The sequence below is a fragment of the Nelusetta ayraudi genome, unplaced genomic scaffold, assembly GCF_046127955.1.
Source record: "Nelusetta ayraudi isolate G7.1 ecotype Tasmania unplaced genomic scaffold, CSIRO-AGI_Nayr_v1 ptg000087l, whole genome shotgun sequence".
Taxonomy (NCBI): domain Eukaryota; kingdom Metazoa; phylum Chordata; class Actinopteri; order Tetraodontiformes; family Monacanthidae; genus Nelusetta; species Nelusetta ayraudi.
Window position 1 is genome coordinate 361156 of NW_027466137.1, and position 21520 is coordinate 382675.

At 51.7% G+C, this 21520-nt stretch overlaps 2 protein-coding genes across 5 annotated transcripts; one reads left to right on the top strand and one right to left on the bottom strand.

The window, feature by feature from the left end:
• Positions 1-1064: 1064 nt before the first annotated feature.
• Positions 1065-4330, top strand: LOC142901334 (uncharacterized). 2 transcript variants are annotated; one of them, XM_076045813.1, is made up of 5 exons: positions 1065-1190; positions 2135-2755; positions 2959-3156; positions 3296-3530; positions 3674-4330. In XM_076045813.1, the coding sequence occupies exons 2-5, from the start codon at positions 2158-2160 to the stop codon at positions 3873-3875; spliced, it is 1233 nt and encodes a 410-aa protein (XP_075901928.1). In that variant the 5' UTR covers positions 1065-1190; positions 2135-2157; the 3' UTR covers positions 3876-4330. The 2 variants fall into 2 exon arrangements, with proteins under 2 accessions (XP_075901928.1, XP_075901929.1); XM_076045814.1 differs by having other exon boundaries at positions 1065-1186.
• A 3800-nt stretch (positions 4331-8130) lies between these two features.
• Positions 8131-21000, bottom strand: atp2c1 (ATPase secretory pathway Ca2+ transporting 1). 3 transcript variants are annotated; one of them, XM_076045812.1, is made up of 27 exons: positions 20844-21000; positions 16795-16899; positions 16282-16398; positions 16087-16176; positions 15770-15805; positions 15404-15465; positions 14922-15030; positions 14657-14812; positions 14392-14460; positions 13866-13941; positions 13712-13778; positions 13498-13622; positions 13313-13410; positions 12899-12994; positions 12710-12799; positions 12492-12596; positions 11943-12099; positions 11670-11840; positions 11480-11577; positions 11146-11196; positions 10898-11064; positions 10683-10751; positions 10487-10603; positions 10146-10293; positions 9963-10058; positions 9730-9871; positions 8131-8883 (listed from the first exon to the last, which is right to left on the bottom strand). In XM_076045812.1, the coding sequence occupies exons 1-27, from the start codon at positions 20865-20867 to the stop codon at positions 8762-8764; spliced, it is 2763 nt and encodes a 920-aa protein (XP_075901927.1). In that variant the 5' UTR covers positions 20868-21000; the 3' UTR covers positions 8131-8761. The 3 variants fall into 3 exon arrangements, with proteins under 3 accessions (XP_075901927.1, XP_075901925.1, XP_075901926.1); XM_076045810.1 differs by lacking the exon at positions 20844-21000 and adding an exon at positions 20485-20509; XM_076045811.1 differs by lacking the exon at positions 20844-21000 and adding an exon at positions 18992-19134.
• Positions 21001-21520: the final 520 nt, after the last annotated feature.

Here is a 21520-nt window from a genome sequence, read left to right on the forward strand (position 1 = left end):
CCACGGCTGAGTCTGCTTCCAGATAGAAGTGATGGGGATGTCAGCAGCAGTCAGACCTGCCGTCCACCCAGAGTCAACTAGCCAATAAGACAACCAGTGTGTGTGTGTGTGTGTGTGTGTGTGTGTGTGTGTGTGTGTGTGTGTGTGTGTGGAGGCTGGTGCTGGCTGGTACGTGAACACACTGCAGCTGCTCAAACACAAAGGGAGCCCTGTCTCCTCCTCTACACCTCCTCCTCCTCCTCCTCCTCTGCATCACTCCGCACCTCCGAGACTCCTGAGTCCTTCCCTCACCTCCTCCTCCTCCTCCTCCCTCTCCTTCTTCCTTTTCTTTAGTTTTTCACCTTGTAACGTACTTTATTCTTCATCCCAACATGTGGAGGTATTGATGGTTTACTTTTTGGCTTTATCCAAACTTTTTAAAAATTCATTATTAATGGATTTAAAAAAAAAAAAAAAAAGGTATGTTACCGGGTATGACAGTTTGATATGTGAAAAATGTTTTTAATCAACAATCAGAGAATCATTATCTTCATGTTTGGTCAGAAAGCCACAAGGCAGGGATGTGCACAGACAGACACTAGGTGGTGCTCCTTTTCCCTCTGGAGCAATGTGCAATTTTTTTTGAAAGTTTTTGTTTTTGTTTGCACAGTGTTTGTTTGTGTTGTTGTTGTTGTTGTTGTTGTTGTTGTTGTTGTTGTTGTTGTGTTGTAGTTGTAGCTTTCGGGCCGACTCTGACCTATTCCGCCACTGTTTCATCCTTTTAGTTTTCATTCTCGAGTAAAAACCGAATAAACCGTGAAGCGGTGAACTATCAAACTGCTGTGTTTGGCTATAATCCACGTTTGGTTCTTCTTTCATGTGATTCCATACATATATATATATATATATATATATATATATATATATATATATATATATATATATATATATATATATATATATATATATTCCATACATATACATATATATATATATACATGTGTGTGTGTGTGTGTGTGTGTTTGTTTTTTGGTTTTTTGGTTTTTTACAAAAGCCGTGTTTGCCTTTAAGAGAGGAGGTTAGTCTTTAACTTACCTGACGTGACCACACCTGAGTGAGCACAACTTCCGGAAAGTTTCACCACCACCACAACAGCAGCAGGTAGACGAAGAACGAGGAGAAAGAAACACCATCAACATCTCACTCCGTGAGTTTCACCTCTTGACTCAACTTGATTGGTTTATTTTCGAAAACTGATCAGTCAAACGGTCGCCGTGACCCTGTTAGCATACTAGAAGGTTAGCATGCGGCTGTTTGCTCAGCAGAGTTCCACCAGTGGAAGGGACGAAGTGCAAACTGGTCAAACTCTGCTTTTCGAACACTTTGGTTTTTTGTTTTTTTTTCCCCCCTCTGGCGGTTATTTACATTTTCAAGGCAGCCGACAAGACGTGACGTGACGTGCCGTGAGTGGGCGGGCGGAGCTACTTTTCACGCCAACAACAATAACAACAATCACGACCATTTGTTTGCATATTTCAGTCGACGGCAGTTTCCGGCAGTTTTACAGCGGCCATTAAGCAGTGTTGACGGGTGCGGAACTGGCCGGCAGCCAGCAGCAGGTTTCGTTAGCTCCACTCCAAGATAATAGAACACAGATACGAGGCGGGAGTGGGAGAGCAGTAAAGCTCCCAGCAGTGTAAACTATCGGCTGGTCGACTCGACTTGGTGGATGGGATGACTGTCAGTTTGGCGCCCCCTGCTGGAGATAAAAATGCAAAGTCCGGCAATATTAAAATCACCGCTAGAGCTGCTGGCCGGCCGGCATGAGCAGCACTAATACTACAAATCCCAGAATGCTCTGCTCAACCAGGATAGGACGCTCATTGAAGAAGAATAATTATTCTGACTTTGTTGGTTTATTGTTATTTTTTATTTAAAATGTATGCAGACATTTTAAATCTTGGCCTCGCCGTGAGTGCTTGAGTTTGACACCCCTGAACTGAAGAGTGCCCTCAGAGTGGGCTTTGTCTTCAGGTGCAGCAGTTGTCACCTGCTCCACCTGAAGGCTCTGATGTCCAGAAGGCAGGAGGCAGCAGAGAGCCTCAGATCAGAACTAATGTGGCCCATGGCTGACACACTGTCGCTCCCCCCACAGACAGACGGACAGACGGACGGACGATGTCGCTAAGAAGAAACAGTCGACCTGAAGACGCTCAGACGGGAAGTCGTAGGAAGGACGGCGTGGAAGAGGAGGAGGAGGAGGAGGAGGAGGAAGAGGAGGGGGTGGAGTCGGCGCTGACGGAGGCCAGCACGCTGCAGTGGAGGGACAGACAGACGACGGCTGGACAGACAGGAGGAGGAGGCGACAGGGCCAGCGTCAGGTCAGACGGCTCTCTGGGCCACGCAGCCAGTCTGACCGAGAGCGAGCGGGAGCTGAAGAGAGTGGGCGGGGCTAGTGAGGAGGGGGCGGGGCCAGTGACACGGCTGGAGGAGGAGCAGGAGGAGGAGGAGGAGGAGGAGGGGGAGGAGCTGCTGGAGAACCGGCTGCCGGAGAAAGCAGCCCAGGTGTTCAGTCCAGTGGTGACGGTGGTCCCCGGACCCCCCGGACCCCCCTCCCCGCTGACCCCCAGAGAGAAGGAGGGATTGTGGGAGGTGGAGTCCGAGAGGGGGGGCCGCTACCTCACCTCAGCACCACTGCAGGAGCACAGCCAGCAGGGCTACCAGCAGGACTACCAGTACGACTGGAGGGAGGAGGAGGAGCAGCCAGCCGCCTCCTGTGAGTACACCCGTCTGTCTGTCCGTCTGTCTGTCTGCCTGTCTGACTGTCTGTCTGTCTCTTGTCTGTTCCGTCTGTCCATTTGTCTGTCTGTCTGTCCAGTCGCCCATCCATCCATCCATCCAGCTGTCTGTCTGTCTCCTCGTCCGGTCGTCCGTGTAACTGACTGTCTGTCTGTCTGTCTCTCCGTCTGTCTGTGCCAGGTGGTGGCGGCGGCTGCCCTGCCCGGGACGTCCTGAAGCACGGCGTCTCGCTGCTGACCTCGGCGATGCTCTTCCCCTTCCTGGTGTGGGGCGGCTTCATCTTCCTGCCCTTTGACGCTCCACTGCTCAACAGCGCCCCCCTCAGGCTGGTGTACACGCTGCGCTGCTCCGTGTTCGCCGTCGCACCCGTTGTCCTGGGTGAGTGTAAAAACAGACTGACACAGACGGCTCAGAACTGCTGCAGGTGCATGGACCATGTCTCATCTGTGTGTGTGTGTGTGTGTGTGTGTGTGTGTGTGTGTGTGTGTGTGTGTGTGTGTGTGTGTGTGTGTGTCAGGCTGGCTGGTCCTAGGCTTCAGCCGGCTGCGCTACGGAGCGGTGCGCCCCCTGCTGGAGGAGCCGTGCAAGGCTGCGGAGGCCCAGCAGGCGGTGTCGGTGCACCGGCACTACGTGTCCGACTCGGCCTCGCTCTTCCTGCTCTACTTCCTGCAGCTGGCCGTCATGGCCATGTACCTGAGCCAGGAGCAGCTCAAACTCATCCCGCTGCTCACCATCGTCTTTGCCCTGGGCAGGTCAGAGCTCACTGAGGGTCGTGGGAACCAGCGCCGATATATATATCTTACCCCTCTTATCGGGGGGCGAGAGGGGTTAGTGGGCGAGGCCTCTCTGCGGCCAATCATAACGTGCGTCCCCCTGTGTGCTGTGACCCCTGCAGGCTGATCTACTGGGCGGCGGCAGCGTTTGGCAGCAGCGTGCGAGCCTTCGGCTTCGGCCTGTCCTTCCTGCCCAGCGTGGTCATGATGGTCGCCAACTTCTACTTCATCTTCACGGTGGAGGCGGCTGGGTCCATCTTCAGCCAGTCACCCGGCGCCGAGCCGCCGGCCCCGCCCCCCGGGAAACAGCGTTTCTGGGGGTGAAGATGATGATGAGAGCCGATGGCAGTCGTCGTCGTCAACAACAACGACGACGACAACAACAAATCGAAATAGTTTTTTTTTTTTTTTTGATTAAGATGAAATAACAAAGTCAAAACAGCAATTTTAACTTCTATTTTTTATGTTGAATGAAAAGTTTGAATGAAAAAAAAAATCAATTTTTTTTTTCTAAAAAGACATTCCTTACATGGTTATTATATAACCCCTCCCACTACCAATCCAGCCCACTGCTTGTCTCGTCAGTTTGTCTTTTGTGTGTCATTTCCCCCACCCTTTTTTAACAGTCAGACGTCAACGTTTTACTTCCTGTTTACGTAGAGTGAACTCCACTCCAGCAAAAAATAAATATATATATAAATATTACACTGTACAAAAATGTATACAAATCTTTTTGGAATACTGGATATTTTCAAAATAAAACGGTGGATACCCCTGTCCCCCCTGTGGTGAAAACAGTCATATTACATATTAATGTTCATTAATCTGCTGTTACTGGTTTCAGCCAAACCAGTCAGACCAGCGGTCCAGGCCACAGGCCTACGCACCAGAAGTCAGCCAGTTGGAGCTTCAAAACAAAATCATGGAGACTCTTTACAGTCTAAAAGTTAAGCAATGTGTGATTTTCCAGAAGACCGAATAAATGGAAAATACAATTAATTCTGCATTTAACTAAATATTTTAAAATGTTGGGAGCAGATTGTGCCAGTGTTTTAATGTGGATGTTGAAGTTTGTGAAGATCTCACTGAAAAGTCGTTCCTGTGTCAGACCTGATGGATACACACATCCTGCTTCCACTGTGAAAAGTGAGCACAGGTCAAGTTGACAACATTAGCCCAACTGGTTTCAACCCCGATGTGACTGTCAATCATGAACTGTTAAACGGCTAATGTCAGAGGAGTTTATTATTTTTAAGAAATACTTGGTATTTGCATGCTTTTATTTTGAAGGAGTGTGTGCAGGTAGAGCAGCAGACTGCCGTCCTCCCGGTCGGTGACAGACAGATAAGACAGGTCGGTAGCTCGAACCGTCACTGATTTACTGACTGAGTCTCTGTCCCGGACCGGTTCGGTTCGGCTCCAGATCAGACCGTCGCTCCGGTGCCTCATGGAGTCTGTGGCCGTCCGCCGGAAACACTGCTTGCTGCGCCTTAGGGGAAACTGTCCCTTCCGGAAGCTACGCAGACACACCTACGGTCAGTTTCGAGGCGTTTTCACACATAATGACGCCACAAGGTCGACTCAGGAAATGACGTCAATGATAACTGGATCCGAACGGGGCCTTTAGGACAAAAAAGCCTCCCCCCCAAAAAAAACAATTAACCAAAACACATAATCGCGCTGAAAAAGTTTTGGAGGGCGATCTCTGAGTCCCGATTGGCTCGGAGTAAATCACGAGTCGTACAGAGAGATCATTGATTGGCTTGTGGAAAAGCAAAGGGGACTAGAATAAAATAAGAGTAATGAAGTGAAGGTGTCTTGTGTTCTATCGTGTGTTGTTGCAGCGTTAAACCGAAAGGTGGCGCTGTTGTACGACACATACATGTTGGGATGCAATTAGCGTACAAAGAGCAAAGATAAACCAGCTAGCTAGCCAGCTAACTACTACACATACATTGTTATATTCTAGTCACTGTTTACGCTCACAACATCTGTTTCATACTCTGGCTGTTTGTTTATTTTGCGTGCTTGTATTATTGTGTGAAGTTCTCGACAAAGAAAGAAGTCACGCAGTTATGCCACTGGCCACCAGGGGGCAGACCCGGACTTACCATCGTGTCGAATATCTGCACTGTATGCCAAGAAACCAACAGCTCCCCCTGCTGGGTTGCCGTTTATCAAACACTCTCCGGCTAGCACTAAATATCTGTCAATCAAACACCATTAGCGCTGATTAGCTGCTAGCATGCTAGCTGTAAGTGTACTGAAAGTCCTGGAAGAACAACTTCCACGTGAGCCGTTTTGTTGTTATTGTTTTCATTGGAAAACTACCAAAGCAGGAAATGACGTCAACAACACGTTACCTTCTCCTCCTGCTCGTCAGACGTGTCGGCTGAGACCTTCTCAGCTCCTCCTCCTCCAGGCTCCGTGTGGTCCAGCAGAGCCCCGCCCACCGCCACACAACCCAGTGTTGACTGCCAGCCCCCCCCACCCCGAAGTCAGTGGGGGGCAGCAGCTGCAGGTGAGTTACTGCTGCTGCTGCTACTACTGTTGCTGCTGTCTAGTTCATTACAGTGGGTATACTCAGATCCCCTGACCCACACATCGGTGTGGCTGTAGCTACTTCAAAACAACAACAACAAATACAGTTTCAGCAATCGAGTGCAAGTCAGAAGTGGTGCAAACACCAATCAATCCTCTGCAGCGACGTTAAAGCAGTGGCTGCTGCTCTGCGGAACCAAAGTCACGTGTTTGTGTTGTTTGCAGACGTTCATGGAGCTGCTGTGGCCAAAGCTGATGACTGTATGGGTGAGTGGCAGCAGGTGGCGCTGTTCCCAGTCCTCCAATCAAGCTGTGATATTCTCTCTGATTGGGCAGGGAATGTTACCTTTGACACGTTCCTCCTCGGCCCCTGTCCCGTGTCTGTAGCTGTGTCTCAGTCCAGGCTCTGCATCCTTCCAAGGCTGCATTTGAAAGGAAGTTGCGTCATAGCACTGCGTGAAGGCTCCTCCCAATTCCCAAAAGTCCTGAGGACGCTCCAAATGCGTACTGGGAATGCGTCCTACTGTTAGCCCATTCCAAGGCTGCACCGCTACTATCCTTCACCTCCCACTGTATCCCAGGATGCTTTGCCTGCTGCTGCAAAGCATCCTGGGAAGTCAGCTGAAATTAGCGCCATCCACTGGCAAAGACACCACGTATAAAGTACAAGTATTGAAATTTCACATCAAATATTCAGTTTTTAACGCAGGGTTTTTACTGATTTGAACATCCAATGCCATCGTTAGATGGCGAACCAATGGTTAGCTTGATGCTATGAAAACGTCACTTCCGGGGTTGGCCAGCAGGAGGGAACGGCGGTGACGCAACCAGGAAATACGCCCAAGGCTAGACCGTCCCGTGTGGTTACCGGGGAGGCGGGGTTTGGGTCGGTCCTTGGGAGGACGCTTCCTTCAGACGGAGGACGCTTCCTTCCAAGGATGCAGACCCTGGATTGAGACACAACCCGAGATTCAACTTTCAAACATTTCCCCCTGGTGGTGCATCAGGTGGAACTGAACTGACGTGCCGTTTTATTCCACCGGTGGCCACTCGAGGTACTGTAGCAAAAAATCCAGTTGGGCTCAAAAAGCATTTTCCCAACATAGATTGCAATACAAAAATGAACAGTTGTAAAACGGCTGACAGGATGACCTTTGGCCTCAAACGCAGTTCAGTATAAATCTTTCTATTGCAGATTTTCCAGTTGTGGTCTTTTAGGCTTTCAAAAATAATATAAGGTGAGAAAATCAGCAGAAAACAGTTTTATAATCCCTGCTGCTGCTGCTTCTCGGCTCCATCTGATTGGCTGATGCATCCTGATATATCATGGCCTGGTGCTAAGTGCTACATGCTTTATGGCGCCCTCTAGTGTGGAAGTCAAAAACATTTTTTTGTCATATTGGCTGAGGTGAGCGACTACATTGAAATGAATGGGTGGGGGTGGGCTTCCATGTCGCAGTGTGTGGGGGTCCTGGTTGAAACCTCTGGGTTTTTCTGTTCCAGATCTGGATGATGACGTCGACCCAGAGACTGGAGAGAGAGCGCAGGGTTGACTCCACCCACCCTACCTGTCAGTCACGCGTCTGCGCTAGAAAAACATTTGAAGGTCTTTTTGTAATGTAATATAATCTGTATTTTCTGTGTGTTTGTCCTTTAGTGTGATTAGGTTGCAGAGGGGGAGGGGCTTGACAGAGGCATCTTCCCCCAGGGAGGCTCTGATTGGTTGTGGATTATTTCTGTTACAGATATTATTTACTGGTAGTGGTAGTAGTCGTAGTACTATGCTTTTCAGATTCCCACTGGCTGATTCCGTAGGATCACAATACATGATAAATATCACAATAAACTCATTTCTGATGGATGTACAGTCAACCTGTTCCGTTAATGTTAGTCAATATTTTTATGCACTTTGATTTCTCCCAAATTACAGCATTGATTTAATTTTATCAATCGATTGAAATGTCAAAAAATGTGTATAGGGCGCCCTCTAGTGGCCAAGAAGAAGTCCCGCTGGCAAAAGAAACCAAGAAGAGCAGAATTATTAACGTAAACTTTATATCATAAGACAAGGATTCATAAAAAACATTGAACAGAGAGTTAATAAAAACATCATATTTTTTTATATATATATGTTCTGATTGATTGAATGGTGGCGGCAGCGACACTCCACAGGAACGTTAAAAGGAACCAAAAGAAGAAGAAGCAGCTGTGTCTAATTATTCATATTATGGTCTACAGCAGTAAAGAAGGACCTGTGTGCCGCGGCGGAATAAATTAAAGGAATCTCAACCGTTGAAGTGATAAAACATCTCGCTGAACCAAGAAAATTAAAGATAACAAAACACTTTTGGAACTTCTCCACCTCCAGCGGTTGGTCCAGAGTACCGAGGTGGGCGTGGCCTCGCGCGAGAGAGAGTGGTCAACACCTTCTAACACAAGAGGAGACTCTACAGTGTCACAGCAGGGGGTGGGGGTGGGGGGGGTGTTCCTGGACCAATCACACAGCAGCTGCAGTCCAATCCCAGTCCAGTCGCTGCCTCTGCTTCGTCCAATCCCAGAGCAGAGTCCCCCCCCCCCACCCACGGCCAAGGAAACATCCCACAAGTCTTTGCAGTCAGTGCCATCGTCTCCGGGATGGGGATGGGGGGCGGAGTCAGCAGGAGTGTCCGTCATACCTGGTGGAAGAAGTCAGTGGGCGGAGACTTCTCCACCACTCGCCAGCGCTCCACCATCTTGACGGCCTCAGACACCACACACACCGAGGAGGTGAGGGTCACCAGGAACAGCAGGTCTGCAGGAGGAGGAGAGGAGGAGGAGAGGGAGGGTGGAGGAGGAGGGGAGGGTGGAGGAGGAGTTGCAGTATATTCACGAGTTCTGATCTGATCACTTAAATAACTCAATAATAATAACAATAATCATAATAATAATAATATCAAAAATAGGAGGGTGTGGGGGACAGGCCTCGTTAGCATTAGCATGAGCATTAGCATGAGCATCAGCGTCCCCACTCCTGGACTGAACAGGAAGTGAGGCACTGAGCGCGCTCCATCGCCTCTGGGACTGGGATCCGTCTGCACATTGGAACATTTCCCGTCGTTACACTCACACTCTGAGTGGGTTTTGATGTCCCGAGTGTGCTCCAGGCTGCTGCAGCCCCAGCGCAAGAAGGAGCGCCCCCTGCAGGTCAGGCTGGACAACTGCATACAGTAAAATGCATCCTAACGACTTTAAGGTAAATAAAGACTTGTTTGCATGTCAGTATGTCGACGGCTGTGAGTCCAAGTGTTGATAACAGAAATGCTAAATGGTCTGCGCTTATTCAGCGCTTTCCCAGCACCTTCACGCTGCCCCAAAGCGCTTTACAAAGGCCTCTCGTTCACCCATTCACACACCAATGAGTGGCGAACATAACACGTCCATACTGGCTTTACATGATTGGCCACCTGCTGCCAACCCTTTTCTTTTTACACCCTTGCTCTATATTGTTGCTGCTGTATTTATGTAAAGTTCTATTCTATTTCAAATGGAAATGCCAGTATTCAATTTTGAGTCTTGAAGTCGGAACAGCGGCTGGGCAACGGACACCACTGACAGGAAGTCGGCCTTTTCAAAACGAAAGCCCTCAACCGGGACTCACCAAATAGACTGAGGCTCTCCGTCTGGAAGACGTTCTGCAGCGGCGGGAAGTAGATGACCAGCAGCTGGCCCATGATGGAGGCCAGCACGGCGTAGCAGAAGGTCCTGTTGCTGCACAGCCCCATCTCATGGACCATCCTGGTCTGAGGGAAACACCAGGCACCACTCAGGATGGGAGGAGAGGAGGTGGGGGGGAGGTAGGGGTCGGGTCAGAGGTCAGAGGTCAGGGCTCACCTGCGAGCGCGAGCTGAGAGCGTTGAACATGTCGAAGAAGACGAAGCAGGTGAAGGTCATGGTGGTGTCCCGGGGAGTGATCACGTTGTCCTGCAGCTAAACACACACACACACACACACTCACTCTGGTTGTACACACACAGGAAGACAGGTGGGCAGCAGACAGGAAGTGACCTCACTCACCTCCCTCCAGAAGACGAAGAGCGTGCCGCAGACGATGATGAACGCCGACAGCAGCACCTTGACCAGCAGGCTGCGGGTGATGATGCTGTCCTTGACGTTGCGGGGGGGCTTCGTGATGACATCGCGGTCCACGGGCTCCACCCCCAGACTGACAAACGGGAAGCTCCGCCCATTAGCTGCTAGCATGCTAACCCACGTCTTTTCATTTGCAACCTTCTACCTCTTCAAACGAAACTTTTTTTTTTTTTTTTTTTTTTACGTTGGCGAGGTGACAAAAGCGGAAAGGGAAAAAGTTCTTCCTTTGCGGTGACGTCACAAAGACTCCCATGATGCCCCTGTACCTCTGGGCAGGAGGCCCGTCCATGATGATGTTGATCCACAGGATCTGCATGGCGTTGAGCGGGTTGGGGAAGTTCATCAGCGTGGCCACGGAGATCAGCGTCAGGGCTGCGATGCTCCTGGAGACCAGCAGGGGGCAGGCTTAGGGTGTGTAGGTGTGTGTGTGTGTGTGTGTGTGTGTGTAACCAGTCCACTCACGTGCTCAGCTGGAAGCGCACAAAGTTTTTGATGTTGTTGTAGATTCCTTTTCCCTCCTCGATGGCCGACCTGCAGAAAGAAAGCTGCAGGGTTAGAGGGTCCCTGCAGCGCCACCTGCAGGTCCAGAGGGGCCCTGCAGCGCCACCTGCAGGTCTGAAGGGGCCTTGCAGGTCCAGAGGGGCCCTGCAGCTCTACTGGGCCGGAGCTCCACTCACATGATGGTCTGGAAGTCGTCGTCCACCAGGATCATGTCGGCTGCCTCCTTGCAGACGTCGGTGCCGGTCTGGCCCATGGCCACGCCGATGTCGGCCGCCTTCAGCGCCACCGCGTCGTTCACGCCGTCGCCGGTCATGGCCACCACGTCGCCCAGGCTCTGCAGTGACTGCAGGGGAGACAGGGGGGGCGCTAGTGAGCAGCCACCGGGGCCGACTGAGGGCTGCACTGTGACGCTGCTGCTGCTCACCTTGACAATCTTCAGCTTGTGTCGCGGGCTGGCACGGTAGAAGACTGACACCTGCACAGGTCACATGACCACGGGGGGGGGGGGGGGGGGGGGGTGACATTGATGTCACGTGACCAACGATTCAAAGATTTATTTTTTTTTGACACGTGTCCTGTTACGTGTACAGAAAGGAGAATTTAAAAAGTGGCAAATAGCAATTATATATGAAGTTTTTACAAAATATCCATGTGGAAGTTATTATGGATTATTATTATGGATTATTATTATGGATTATTGCTGGATGGCAGAGTTCAGAGCCTCTGTGTGTGTGTGTGTGTGTGTGTGTGTGTCTCACCCTGGAGACAATGTTGGAGAGCTGCAGCAGGTCCAGTCGATCCACTTCGTCTCCAGACAGACACTGGGAGCCCTTGACGTAGAGGCCCAGCCGATTGGCTGCAGGTGGGGGAGGGAGGGGCGGAGCTTAAAGCAGCTATGCGGTCACATGACCGGCGTGAGGAGGAACGTGACGGCGGGGCGCTGCTCACCGATGGACATGGCCGTCTCCTGGGAGTCGCCCGTGATCATCTTGATGGCCACGCCAGAGCTGGTCAGCGTGGCCACCGCCTCCTTGACCCCTGACCTCGGGGGGTCGATGATGCCCACCAGACCCAGGAAGGTCAGCTGACCGAGCTCGGCACCCGACGCAAAGGCCAAGACTGCAGAAGGAGTAGGAGGAAGAACAGGAGGAGGGACACGTTGTCAGTGGTCCTGGAGGACCCCCCCCCGACACACACACACACCAGGTGGGCGTGGCTCACCTCTGAGGCCGGCTGTGCCCATGTACTGGAGCTGCTGCTGGTAGAGCTCCCTCTGCTGGCCATTGAGCGACAGCGCGCTGCCCCGGCTGTTGTAGGAGGAGCACAGGCGGATCACCTGCTCGTACGCCCCCTTCAGGAAGTAGGTCCCTGGTTGGTCCTGGACATGGAGGTGTCATAACACCGGTGTCAAACTCGAAAAACTCAGTGGGGGTTTCAGCTCTCTTCCAACGATAGTTTAGTTTATTTCATGCCTTTTATTACACAAGCTGCCTTTCCAAGCTGTGAACGCAAATATCTCCTAGAGATCAAGAAAGTAACCATCATCCATCTATCATCCATCCATCTATCATCCATCCACCTATCATACATCCATCATCCATCATCCATCATCCATCATCTATCATCCATCCATCCATTTATCTATCATCCATCCATTTATCTATCATCCATCATCCATCCATCCATCCATCATCCATCCACCTATCATACATCCATCCATCCATCCATCCATCCATCATCCATCCATCTAGACATCAAGTGTCAGCTGACCTGCAGCGTGCGGTGACGGCAGCGGACCGCCATCCACTTTGTGTCTGAGCTGAAGGGATGCTCCTCCACACGGACGTACTCCTGCTGCAGGCTCTCCAGCCCCATCTGCAGGACACACAGAGGAACTCCGTTTGACTGAGTAGCTTAGCCTTTAGCGCGGCCGTCAGACCCTGCAGGACCAAGGACAAGGTCCTGCAGCGCCACTAAGCTGGTCCCACCTTCATGGCGAGGGCGATGAGGGCGCCCTCTGTTGGTCGTCCCAGCAGAGTGCGATTTCTGATGACCGAGTCGTTGCACACGCAGCCGGCCTAAACAAACACACACAAAATGACACACACACACACACACACACGTGCAGCTGCCAACCAGCGTGGATACCACAGAAGAAGACTGGCGGCTCCGGGTACCTCCACGATCTTGCTGACTGAGGGGCAGCAGAAGCCGTGGACCACCTCGCCGTCCAGCAGCACCTCCCCGGCCCCGTTGTAGCCCACACCAGTCACCTGCAGGGCGGCGACACTGGGTCACTTCACAGCCTCGTCAACACGGAGAAACTGAGTGGCGCGTTCAGCGGCTCCTCGGTCACATGACCCCTCGAGTGCAGCGGGCCGCTTCTCTGATGAAGAGCGTGGCGCCACCTGCCTGCACGATGCTGCACTGCCACCTGCGTGGCTACCACAACCAGCCAACTCAGCAGACTAGCCCATCCAGCTAACACAGGAGGCTAACTCAGCAGGCTAACAGCTCCTCCTGGTTCGGCCTCAGTGCAACTCCGTCAGAGGGTCATGTGACCTTGGCCACCGCCGCTGGTTGGTGGGGACCTCAGCGTGGAGGCCGTCTGAGGTGAAGAGCTGGGTCACGGTCATCTCGTTCTTGGTCAGAGTTCCCGTCTTGTCGGAGCAGATGACGTTGCAGCAGCCTGAGGAGGGAAACGGGGTGACCTCCGATCAGTGCGGGCCACCGGGTCACGTGACCGGCGGAGCAGCGGGCGGTGCCGCGGTCTCACCCAGCGTCTCCACGATGGGCAGCCTCTTCACAATGGCCCTCTTCTGCACCATCCTCATCACGCCCAGCGCCAGCGTCACCGTCACCACAATGGGAAGCCCCTCTGGAATGGCAGCCACCGCCAGGCTGGAGGAGACAGGGGGTGGGGGGGTGGGGGGTTAGACCAGCTGACCAGCCTCGGACTTGGACCAGCTGAGCCGGCGTCTGGGAGGTACCTGACTCCAATAGTGAACATGTCCATGATCCTCTTCCCCTGCAGCCAGCCCACCAGCATGATGACGCCTGAAACACAGGAAGCAGCAGGGCTGAGATAGGCCACGCCCCTCCCTCACTAGCCCCACCCTCCTTCCGCGAGGGAGGTGTACGAACCGATGATGCCGAAGGAGTAGAGGGAGAGCTGCTTCCCCAGCAGGTCCATGCTCTTCTGCAGCGGTGTCTTGGGCGTCTGCAGAAAACAGGAAACATCAGTGGGGGGGGGGGGTTGGGACTGCAGTGACCAGCAGCAGCCAGCAGAGGGAGCGTCACCAGGTTCCTCTGTTGGCACCACCTCAGGGCTGGCTGGACTTTATGACTGGTGGGCCACAGTGGGTTCTAAACTGTGACAGTTGGGCTGGAACAGCAGCAGCAGACGGCTTAAGGGCCGGATTAAAAAAACTTAAGGGCCTGCATATGGTCCCCGGGCCATAGTTTGCCCACGCCTGCACTACCCTCTCCGGCTTTGTGGCAAAAAAAATAAAACAAATAAGGGGCGGAGCTAAACCTGAATCATGAGCTGCGGACCAAAATCTTTTAAAGTATAAAATAAAATAAATAAAAAATAATGAGATATTTTCAAATCAACAAGAAACAATGTGAAGTCACTCCCTGTCTGACCTACAACCTTGAGGTGACCTACCTCCTCAGCCTGCATCATCTTGAAGACCTCGCCAAACTCTGAGTTCTCCCCGGTGCCGATGACAATGCCCTGAGGAACACACACACAGGTCAGGTTGAACACACACACACACACACAGGTCAGGTTGAACACACACACACACAGGTCAGGTTGAACACACACACACACACACACACACACACACACACACACACACACACACACACACACACACACACACACACACACACACACACACACACACACACACACAGAGCAGCTGTACCTTGGCTTTCCCACAGCGCACCAGGGTCCCCATGAAGGCGATGTTGCTGCGGGAGGCCATGTGGCCGTTGGCCCCGGCGGGCTGGGGGTGGGTGTCTTTGGCGCAGGGCGTGGTCTCCCCCGTCAGGCTGGACTCATCCACCGACAGGTCAGTCGACTGGGGGGGCAAAGGTCACGCCTCACACTCAGGCCTCAGCTAGGGAGGTGTGTGTGTGTGTGTGTGTGTGTGTGTGTGTGTGTGTGTGTGTGTGTGTTGGTCTCCCCACCTCAAAGAGCCGGAGGTCAGCGGGGACTCTCTCGCCCACCGACAGACACACGGTGTCTCCAGGAACCAGCTCCCTGGCCAGCAGGTGCTCCAGGTTCCCCTCCCTCACACTGCAGGCACAGGGGTCACCGGGGTCAGACAGGTCACATGACCAGGCTGTCATACTCTGGATTTCATGATTCCTCACTCAAGTTAGCGAGAAGGTGGATTTGCAGACGTGTACAACACATGAAAGCAGAACACACTGGAGTTGATGATTGTTATTATTTATCAGCTCGACACCCACAAACACAGTAACATTATGGCTCTATTGTACAACACGTAACAATGCAATACACGGATACCACTTTACAGCTTTCATTGAATGACATTCCACAAAGATTTCGCTTCCTGGTAGACTTCTGGATACTTCCTGAGCAACAAGGCCACGTGTGTGTTGTGTTGCGTTATGTCGCGTGCGCCTGAGGAGGCATCCTGTCTCACCAGTGACATTCTGGAGGCACCAGTTTGCCCAGTTCCTCCAGAGACTTTTCAGAGCGGTACTCCTGCAGGGCGAGAGAGCAGCAGCCGTCAGAGAGAGAGAGAGAGAGAGAGAGAGAGAGAGAGAGAGAGAGAGAGAGAGAGAGAGAGAGAGAGAGAGGGGAGTGGGGCGACGAGCGAGACAGACAGTTAGAGAGAGGGAGAGAGAGAGAGAGAGAGAGACAGCGAGACACAGAGAGCGAGAGGAAGAGAGAGAGACAGAGAGAGAGAGGGAGAGAGAGAGAGGGAGGGAGACAGGGAGAGAGAGAGGGAGACAAAGACAGAGAGAGAGAGAGAGAGAGAGAGAGAGAGAGAGAGAGAGAGACTGACCTGGACAAAGGCAACAGTCACTACGATGATGATGGCCTGGAACAGAGACAGTTTCTTCATCAGAGTCGTATCACAGTCACACACAATAACTAGAACCAACTATCACACTATAACACTATGACTACAATAACTGTGTTACTATTATAATCAATTATTAACTGTGACCATAATAACAAAATATCCACCATTCATCCATTAATCAGATAAAATTCAACAGAAACCATTCAATTCTCTCTCTGATAGGCTGACTGTATGACTGAGGTATTGTGGCGTCTGATCCCCCGGCTCCACCAGCAGGGGGCAGCAGGGCGCCGTACCACGGTGATGCTGATGGCGTCGTCGAACTGGTGCATGAGGACGCTGATGACGGCGGAGGCCAGCAGCAGCAGGATCAGAGGGTCCTTGAACTGCGCACACACACACGATAGGCTCTGGTTGGCTGAGAAAACCCTGTGCGTGCGTGTGTGTGTGTGTGAGAGACCAGGTCATGTGACTGAGCAGCAGCAGGTTACCTGGGAGATGTACTTCCTCCATAGCGGCTCCTCCTCGCTGATGTCAAACTCGTTCCAGCCGTGGTAGGCTCTCCTCCTCCTGACCTCCGGCTGGCTCAGTCCAAACTGCAGGTCGGCCTGCACACACACACACACACACACACACACACACACACACACACACACACACACACACACACACACACACACACACACACACACACACACACACACACACACACACACACACACACACTGAGTCTAAGGGTCTCCAGCAGGGGGAGCCGCCAAGCAGTGCCAGACGAGCCTAGCACAGCCTGGGAAGCGGCCTTGCAGCCACTTCCTGCGGTTGCAGTGAGGTCACAGTGAGGTCACAGTGAGGTCACAGGGACTCGACAGCCACAGTGCTGTCGTCACCTGCTAGCACCGGAGACGTTAGCGCCACAGCCGTTAGCTCCTCCACTGGACTGTGCGAGGAGGAGAGGTGTCGTGCTGAGGAGCTCGGAGACGACTGGACGGCTCACTGGTTCTTACCTGCAGCAGACAGGCGGCTTCACTGATGGGGAGTTCACTGGCTCTTCTGGAGGTCAGTACTGGGACCATGGTCTCATCTTCACTGGTAGGCTGTCTCAGGGGTAGCTGCAGACGGAGGGGACACCACAGGGATGGCTGGTTTCAGAGGAGTCACATGATCGAGTTTCCAAAACAGCTTCTGTGGTTGAGTCAGCCAAAAGGTCCTGCAACACCTCTGAACAAGCTGCAGTGTTCCACTGTGAAGCAGAGGGAGGAGGTGGAGAAGGAGGAGGAGGAGGAGGAGGAGCAGGAGGAGCAGGAGCAGGAGTTTTGTTTCCTTCAGCTCAACTTCTGTTCCTCAACTGTTGACTAAGTTCACCTGGTGGCCGTCTCTCCAACGTCTTCGACCAACACCACCAGCAGGGGGAGCCGTTAGCCTCACACCAGAGTGCTGTTGTCTCCCAGTGTTTAATGTGAGGAATTACAACACGGGCCGGTCTGGTCCGACCACGGGGGGGGGGGGTCGGATCTGAAAATAAATCTCGATCCGGATTCACACTCGTACTGGGATCTGATTTCTAGCATGAAAGCGACTGTGACGCAGTTTCACTGGGGACGGCGGCTGCATGAAAACAAGCGCTCCCTCCCGCTCTCTCTCTCTCCCGCCACCTTCCAATGACAACACAGCGATGAACCATGTGATGCAGAACGCCAACAGCCGGCAGGAAGGGAAAAAAAAACCCCAGCTTCAGGGGGAGGTTAATCAAATCAAACAAAGAAATTAATTCAACAAAGAAAATGTATCTAGAGGAGGTTTGTATGTACAAGCTAGAGCATGGGTGTCAAACTCTGGCCCGCAGGCCAAACATGGCCCGCCATGTCATTATATTTGGCCCACGAGGCCAATATACAATCGCCAGTAGCGCTGCTGGCCTGCCAGGTATTATACAGCACGTGTAGCACTAGTACCACAAATCCCAGAATGCTCTGCTGGTATTCTGGCAGACTCTTGACTTTAACAGACTGTAAGTAACGTTTTCTTTATGCACTTTTTCTTGCTCCCCCGGGGCTTAAATGGTTGCACCTTGAAGTATATTATCATTTTGAATTAATTGGTTTGGTTTGTTATTTTATTTTGAAATTCACTATCAGCCCGTGGAAAAAGGGTTACTGTTGACATTTAAATCAGAAGGCTGCAAATAAGAAAAGTCTCTTGTCCAGTATGAAGCTTTGCGTTGCTCCATGTTCAGCCTGTTTGGCTCCACATACAAAAAGGTTCACTGTTCCACCTGGAGGAAGGTTGTTTTTTTCCTCCAATAAATATCAACGTTGGAGCGAGGCGAGGGCTGAACGATAAACCGCAATCGCCATAGGACAAAACAAGATTTTCTCACCGCAAAGACTGCGATTTGATTGACTTTTATCTTAAAGGTCACCAGCTATTATACTAATTTTGGGGCTTTTGTATTTGATATCAGGCCCCTCCAGAGCAGCCATGCACGATTTTCCGCGCTGAAAGCTTGTTAGATTTGCGTATCTCGCGGCTCGTTTCCTCGTATTTACTGCATCCTGCGAAAATGCTCCGTTTCACTTCACTCCACCCCCAGCCTTGCCGGTGTACGCCCCCGCCCGGCCCACTCCGCTGCGATTGGTGTTGGTGCTGTTTATTATAATACATATCATTTTTTGTTTGTTTGTGGAAAAATACATGAGAGAAAGCTAAAAAAAAAATTAATCGCAATTACATTATTTTCCATAATTGTTCAGCCCTAAGCGAGACTTTGTCCCAGTTTGACCCCACCGAGTGTTTGACTTTGACTCTGCTGAAACATCCGGCTCATCACAGCAAAGAAACCAAAAGTAAACAAGGCAGCAACCCTACTGCGCCTTCACGCGTCACCCGCCGCCATAAAGCGCAACACAACAACGGCTGCGGGGGTCTCGTCGTGCGACGCTCCACAATCGCGCCGTCCAGTCAAACGCGGCGCTTCGTCGGCACCGCTGGATTTAAACTTTCAAGAAGCTTTCCGACATCTCGTCGTCTCTCCCGCAGAGAAAACACCAACACCTGCTGCAAGTTGCGCCGTAGCGTTCATCGCGGTCCCGTTTTACCTTCTGCAGGGGAAGCTAAATAAAACCTTTGAAAAACAATCAAAGAAGAAGACTGTGAGAGGGTCGACATCTCAACCCCGAGTCCTGATTCTAAATCCAGCCCTACCTCCGAGCCCGGCTCCACACCTCCCGGCAAGCCTTCACTCCAGCCTCCAACTGCTCGCTCCACTGGTTTCATCGCGGCAGAAGGAATTAAAGGGAAAGAAAAGAGAAAAGAGGAAGAGTTGGGACTCTCGGCCGGCTGCTCCCTGCCTGCCTGACTGACTGACTGACTGACGGCTGTTTTTAAGTGCAAGCCCAGTGGATGTTTGAGTGACAGCCTGGAGGGAGGCTCAGCCAGTGAGGAGCTGCAGGTTGCTCAGCAGCAGAAGGGCAAACAGACCAGATCACTGCCTCAGGAGGATGTTGCTGCCGCTCCAACCACACACACACAGGTCGCGTACACACACACAGTTGACTTCCTGGTCTGGCAGGAGGCCCCGGCCTGCTGCGGCCAAACCGTCGTCGGGAGAACAAACACAAACTGCGCACCCGAAGCCTACGACAGACGCACAACTCGGCAGCGCTGCACCCAGCTGACATCGGCGACCTTTGACCTCCAGAGACAACAGCAGCAAACAGGAAGTCCCTGCCGCCGCCCCCCCTCCCAAAAAAAAACCTAGCAGCTTTGAAATGGTGATGTGTGGAGGAAGAGGCTACTCAAGTGCCGCCCCCCAGTGGAGGGCCGCGCGCGCGCGCGCGCACACACACACACACACACACACACACACACACACACACACACACACACACACTCTTATTGGGCACAAGGGTCACATGACTCAACCTAGTCACTCAGCTCAGGATAATCAGCTTAATGCTGCACACCTGCTGGAGGTGCAGCCACACACACACACACACACACCTTATTTGTCTAAGCTACATTGCGGTGAGATGATGCAGAGCTGCCGAGACTCTTCAGAACCAACCAACCAACCAGCCAGGCTGTTTGATCAGCCATGTTTGTCCTCTTGTGCTCTGCTCTAACTACTGACTGCTCCAACTCTTGAGATAATCATATCTGCAATGTCACATTTGCCATTGAGTAGTATCACAGTTTGTCCCGCGGTGTGTACATTCATTGGTGACCTTAGTGCCTATTTTAGTGGCGGGTGTGTGTGTGTGTGTGTGTGTGTTGAGGAATGTAGGGCGTCTTGCCAGCCCAACAGGTCTTCTCCCTTCCTGTTATATCGTCACTCACACACAAACACACACAAAATACCTTAAATCTTTTTGTTCACACTAGCAGTTGGAGCGAAGAGGCTGCTGCTGCTGTTCGCCTGCAGGCTAACATCAAGCTAATTAATTTAACCAGCCAGCTCGGTTTATTATGGCCATAATATTATGCTAAAGTACAATTTGTCTGAACGACCCGAGTTCATCGTTTACTGTTCTTGACTGACTGTGTGTTGTCAGTAAGACAATAATTGCCGGTGTGAGTGCATCGGAAACACGCCTGTTCCCACAAGCACCACAACACTTCACCGGCTCACACCAGCTTAGCTTCCCAGTTAGTCTGCTAGCCCCGGCTAGTTAGCCTGCTAGCCCCGGCTAGCTTACCCCGCCGCCGGCTTCTTTCAGATCCCGACACCACTCCACCACGGGCTCGAGTCAGGGTCCACACACCACGCTGTTGCAGTGCCTGGTAGCCAACCGGGGACCCGTCGACTGCCGTGTAGCGGGACCGTGAATCCCTCCCCCGGCGGCGACGGCGGCTAACGCTGCGTCCTTCGGTGACAGCAGCGACAGGCTAGCGGGACACGGCGCTCCGGGAGGAGAACTGACAAACCGCGGTGGGATGCTACGTTTCCCCTCACTTTTGCTTTTCAAAAGTAGCTGATTTGCTCTAAGAGCAGGTCGGATAAGTAAGACAACAAGTCGCCGTTGCCAGGGGGAAAGTCAGAAAGGATCAAACTTACCAGCAGCTCCCGATTCTTCAGCATCTTCCGTGGACCTGAACGCCGAGCCGAGCCGAGTCGAGCTCCTCTCCGGCAGAGCACAGTCCAGCACGTCAAACTCACTGAGAGGACGCTCTGCCGAGCACTTCCGGGTCGTCTTTCAAAGTAAACATATCGGGATGAACCGGAAATGTACTTAAACGCTTCACCCACTCCTGTATTTAATTTATACCATCTTTACGTGACAATGCGAGTGTAATTCTACGTAGAAAAAAAAAATAAAGTTTGAGTTGTCATTTGTTTGATCATAATAAAAATATATTACATGTTCTTCAGGGCGAGTCTCTCTACTTTTAATTCCTGCACATAATCTTCCCACTTGCGGTATCAGGGGTCCGCTGACTGCCAGTCAAAGATCGTGTCATGTAGACAGATGACGTCACCCATGACTCTGAAAAGTTTACTCTCTTTCCACCCACAACTTCAACAACAATAACTCTCCCTGCAGATGTTTGTATTGTATTATTTTTTGTATTATTTTCTTTCTTTCGGTGACATGTGCTGCCCAGCTGCTAAACTGAGTCCCCAAACACCTATACCTCGTCGTGATCAGTTTCTCGATTAAAACTTTCCGCTAAATCCCGTTCTCTTTCACTTGAATACCTCGTACACCTGCTACACACCACTAACTATTCACA

Excerpts from the sequence above, each read along its gene's own strand:
- LOC142901334 (XM_076045813.1), top strand. The coding sequence starts at position 2,158 with ATGTCGCTAAGAAGAAACAGTCGACCTGAAGACGCTCAGACGGGAAGT. Across the intron at positions 2,756-2,958 it reads GGAGCAGCCAGCCGCCTCCT|GTGGTGGCGGCGGCTGCCCT; the intron begins GTGAGTACACCC and ends TGTCTGTGCCAG. Across the intron at positions 3,531-3,673 it reads ATCGTCTTTGCCCTGGGCAG|GCTGATCTACTGGGCGGCGG; the intron begins GTCAGAGCTCAC and ends TGACCCCTGCAG.
- atp2c1 (XM_076045811.1), bottom strand. The coding sequence starts at position 19,063 with ATGAAACCAGTGGAGCGAGCAGTTGGAGGCTGGAGTGAAGGCTTGCCG. Across the intron at positions 10,059-10,145 it reads TCTTCGTCTTCTGGAGGGAG|CTGCAGGACAACGTGATCAC; the intron begins GTGAGTGAGGTC and ends GTGTGTGTTTAG. Across the intron at positions 8,884-9,729 it reads GGAGAGCCTCAGTCTATTTG|ACCTGCTGTTCCTGGTGACC; the intron begins GTGAGTCCCGGT and ends CTCCTCCTGCAG.